Source organism: Monopterus albus, unplaced genomic scaffold, assembly GCF_001952655.1.
Source record: "Monopterus albus unplaced genomic scaffold, M_albus_1.0 scaffold470.1, whole genome shotgun sequence".
Taxonomy (NCBI): domain Eukaryota; kingdom Metazoa; phylum Chordata; class Actinopteri; order Synbranchiformes; family Synbranchidae; genus Monopterus; species Monopterus albus.
This window is the reverse complement of record NW_018128350.1, coordinates 1,647-5,725: the sequence shown is the minus strand read 5'-3', so window position 1 is coordinate 5,725 and position 4,079 is coordinate 1,647. Positions and strand designations below refer to the sequence as shown.

At 40.4% G+C, this 4,079-nt stretch overlaps 1 protein-coding gene across 2 annotated transcripts in view; it reads left to right on the top strand.

Annotated features, from left to right (window-relative positions):
• LOC109952526 (tetraspanin-9) overlaps positions 1–2,774 on the top strand; it is a 5,857-nt gene extending 3,083 nt beyond the window's left edge. The window contains exons 1-7 of one of the 2 annotated variants that reach the window (XR_002273783.1): positions 44–205; positions 565–639; positions 730–831; positions 1,389–1,520; positions 2,288–2,371; positions 2,464–2,698; positions 2,729–2,763. Coding sequence is in view for 1 of the 2 variants with exons in the window: in XM_020587652.1 (XP_020443308.1) it covers positions 14–205; positions 565–639; positions 730–831; positions 1,389–1,520; positions 2,288–2,371; positions 2,464–2,535 (657 nt within the window). In the remaining variant the exon portion in view is untranslated. Of the gene's footprint in view, positions 1–13; positions 206–564; positions 640–729; positions 832–1,388; positions 1,521–2,287; positions 2,372–2,463 lie in introns of those variants that run through there. The other variant, XM_020587652.1, reaches the window with a different exon arrangement.
• Positions 2,775–4,079: the final 1,305 nt, after the last annotated feature.

Genomic DNA, 4,079 nt, shown 5'->3' with positions numbered 1-4,079 from the left:
CTGTGTGTTTCAGCTGTGTGTGTGTGGACTGCTGGGTGTTGGCGTGTGGCTGTCGGTGTCTCAGGGCAGCTTCGCCACCCTGTCGCCCTCCTTTCCTTCACTCTCCGCCGCCAACCTCATCATTACCCTCGGTACTGTTGTAATGGTGACAGGTTTCCTGGGTTGCCTGGGTGCTATCAAGGAGAACAAGTGTCTGCTGCTGAGTGTGAGTACACTACAATACCCACAGTGCATCTGTATATCAGTTTGATTTCACTGTACTCTTCAGTTATGTTGTGTTCAGTAGCGTGGGAATTTGAAATGGAGCAATGGTAATGATCAAATTAGTGACTTAGTACCTGGGTTGTCTCAATGCGGGGTTGCATTTTCTTATTTAGGAAAAGCCAAGATCCATCAGCACAACCCCATGTGTACTTTTCATATTGTACAGCTAAAGACTCAAATGAAACATATTTTTAAGTAGGAAGTTCATGTTTACTATATTTTGCACTGTCATACATGCAACAGTGCACCCTCCATGTTTCTGCTTATTGTTACCTCCTGACAGTTTTTATGGTTTTTCAGTTCTTCATCGTTCTGTTGATCATCCTCTTGGCCGAACTTATCCTCCTCATCCTGTTCTTTGTCTACACAGACAAGGTAGGACTGTGCAAAGCAGCTTTCACATTCATGTATAGTCCCAGGTGAGTGTGTCTACGTATCCCCTGATCCACCTCTCTGACTGCCCAGGTGAGCGAAAACGCCAGACAGGACCTGAAGGAAGGGCTGGTGTTGTACAACACAGATGACAATGCAGGCCTGAGGGATGCATGGAACACCATACAGGGAGAGGTGTGTTTTACCCACACACCACATTCAAGTCTTGCACCCGGTCTTTATTGTATTTTGTTATTTCATGCCACATAAACATGTAAGCTTATTGCGTTCACAAAAGAGACTCATAACTTAAGATCTCATGATTACAAACTCTCATCATAATCACAATTGGATTGCTTCAGAACTTTGCTGAGAATCATCGGGTTTTTAAGATCCTTCGATATCAAAGTACATCAGACACAGTTGTCAGTACAGCCAGTGGCGCATAACAAAAGTGACCTGTTAACAGCTGATTCAGTATAGGCTAAAAATCAGCTCTAGTTGCAGCCCACACTTGGAAATGTTTGCTCACATAAGTGAAATTTAATAGCACCTTTTGAGATCCTGGTCTTGTAATTATGTGAAAACAAATGTCTTCACTCGTGTTAACATCAGGAGAAACAGGAAGTATAATGTTGCCATAGATAGAGTTGTGCTGCGGGCTGCAACTTGGGCCTAATTTTAAGTCTCGATTATGAGCTATGGACACATCATCAGCACGTCAAATAACTGACTGTGTGCTTGTTTGCCAGTGGAGGTGTTGTGGAGTGATGAGCCACAGTGACTGGTACAGTGCTCTGCATGACAACATGGTTCCTGACAGCTGCTGCCAGCAGGTTTACCCAGACTGTGGCCGCAATGCCTCCCACGCCTTCTGGACACAGGTGAGTTGTGAACTTTTCTTCTGCCAACACATCCTATAAAACATACCAAAGCCAACAATGAATGTGTATTCAGCACCCAACAGAATATAAATTGGTATTAATGAAAATGTAGAACATCGTCAATTATCCCTAGTTTTAAAGCTGGTTTCAAACAGTAATTCTTTAATTTAGTTGAATTAAATCAAAATTTGACTGACTTCAATTAAACTGAGTTAATTGAAACAAGTTGAGTTAAAATTGGATCATTTAATTACATTAAATTGAATTTAGTAAATTTGTTACATTTAACTGAGTCATTCATTTAATTACCTTCCATTAACAAAATTAGACAAATGTTATTTCAGCTAATTTAACGAATTTGTAATTGAATTTAGTAACAAATTCTATTGTAGAGTTAGAATTAGATTTAATCTTTATATGCAGGTAGAATTAGATTTAGTAAAGATTTAATATTTTTAATTTAATCATTTTAAATTGAATTACATTTAGTTCTGTCATGTAAAGTTAATTTATGGCTGAATAATATTAACTCAGTTTACTTTTACATTTACAAACTTAATTAAGTGATGCTACATTTAAAACAAATGTATTCAAATGTAATCTGAATATTTTGAGTGTAATTTAAAATGACACTAAATTCAAGTTTAACCCATTTCAAACCAGTGAACACAGGAGGAACAACCTTTCTTCTCAGGCTAAATTCCCATGAAAGCGACAGGAGCTGGAGTCTTTCGCCTTCTCTAACTGCTGCGGGTGTGTTTTTTCAGGGCTGCTACGAGAAGGTAGAGGAGTGGCTGGATGACAACAAACACCTTCTGGGAACCATCGCCATGTGTGTGTTGGTCATACAGGTGAGCAGCTGTTAATGCTGTGCTCACTTCAGTGGCTCTCAGATTCACCAAACAGCACTGGTTTTACTATGATTTCTCTTCTTGTCTCCCAGCTGCTTGGTATGGCCTTCTCCATGACACTTTACCAACAGATCCACCGAGCAGGGAAGAAGTTTGAAGCCTGAGGGTATCGACTGTTTCCTCACAGCTGTTAGCTTCACCTTTTGTTTATAGTCCCAATAAGCCAGTTATAGCCACTACAGCCTTATCTATGCACTCAGTTACTGATGGTGAAGAGCATTTCTATTAGTTTCACATACAGTAAAGCTTTTATCCCCTCTGTAGTTGGTGTTATATACAATTGATGATTAGAAAAAGTGACAAGGCTCTTTTGGTGGTTGAAAGGAGAAAGACAAACAACAGTTCCCCCCCCCCCCCCCAGCATACAAAAACCATTGTCTTATCCTTTGAAAGACATGCCTGTGGAATAATATATCAATCTGTTTAGATAAAACAAGCATTGTGTACTAATAACATGTTCAATAAAAGCAGAGCGCACTCTTCACAGCTGTGAAAACAGTTAATCGTGTTTCAGGTAACAGTACTAAGCCATTTCAGTGCTTCTGTTTCCAGCAGCTCTTTGATTAAAGGTGGACTTCGTTTTTCCTTTGCTTGCTGTATGTCCCTTAAAAGTGGGTATGGGGGCTCTATGACTCATGCTAATTTAATGGAAAAATCATGTTCAACGGTGTCAGGGGGCAACCGGTTAGCCTCCAAGAGCTCAGCATAAATGTGAGGTCCGAACAATTTCTCAAGCTGATCTCTGCAGCAGAAGGAAAGCAAATACAAGATATAGGGTACATCTCTGTTGAGGACTGTCATTTCCTTGTGTCAAAGGCCTCAAAGAAACATTGACATGAGACGTCCATCTGATGTGTCCAATCAGCAACTGATTTCAAATAAAGAAGCATGTCAGGTCACTGAAAAATTCCCTGAAGGATGCTCTGTTTCCTCGGGTTCTTATCTTATAAGAGTCATGAGATGTAACCATCACAGTTAAATCAGGACTGTCTATACTCAGGGGAACTTAATTATCCTTGTAGCCCCAAAAATAAAATTTTCCCCCTATAGAGAATATGGCTGACAAAGTCCTCTCATTTAAACAGACACAGGAGCCCAACAACACGCTGTCGTTTGACAGTGAAGGCTATGGGCATGAGCAGGGCCAGGCTCAAGTGAAGGCAGAAATCCTTTCAGATGAGAAGCTGTTACTAAAGGGGGTTTCTCCAAATACCAGGATAGTGGATTTAGTAGATCCCAGCTCTGGTCCTTGTTTTGCTGTACAGGATGAGGGGTTTGAATGTTCATCACTTGATAAAGGTGACAGTGAGAGACATCTGGAATGGCAAACAAACAACTCTGTTTCATCTAGCTTTTCCTCTGTCTTGAAAGATGAGATAAATGATAATGATGATGACTGGATTCATTCATACCTGTAACCATGTCAAGCCTGAAATTTGAGCCAGAAAATGCAGTTGGGGACAGCACAAATTTAGTTGTGCTAGAAGAGTACTACACAGGGAATGAATTCTAAACTAACGATGCCATTACTGGAGCACGATGAAGGAGTTGATAAGTGTGACAAACTCCCTGCTAACACAGAAACTGAGGTGTGATCTCTTTTAGAGATCAAAAGGGGGAATTGTGAGATATTAACTGTGTGAGACAT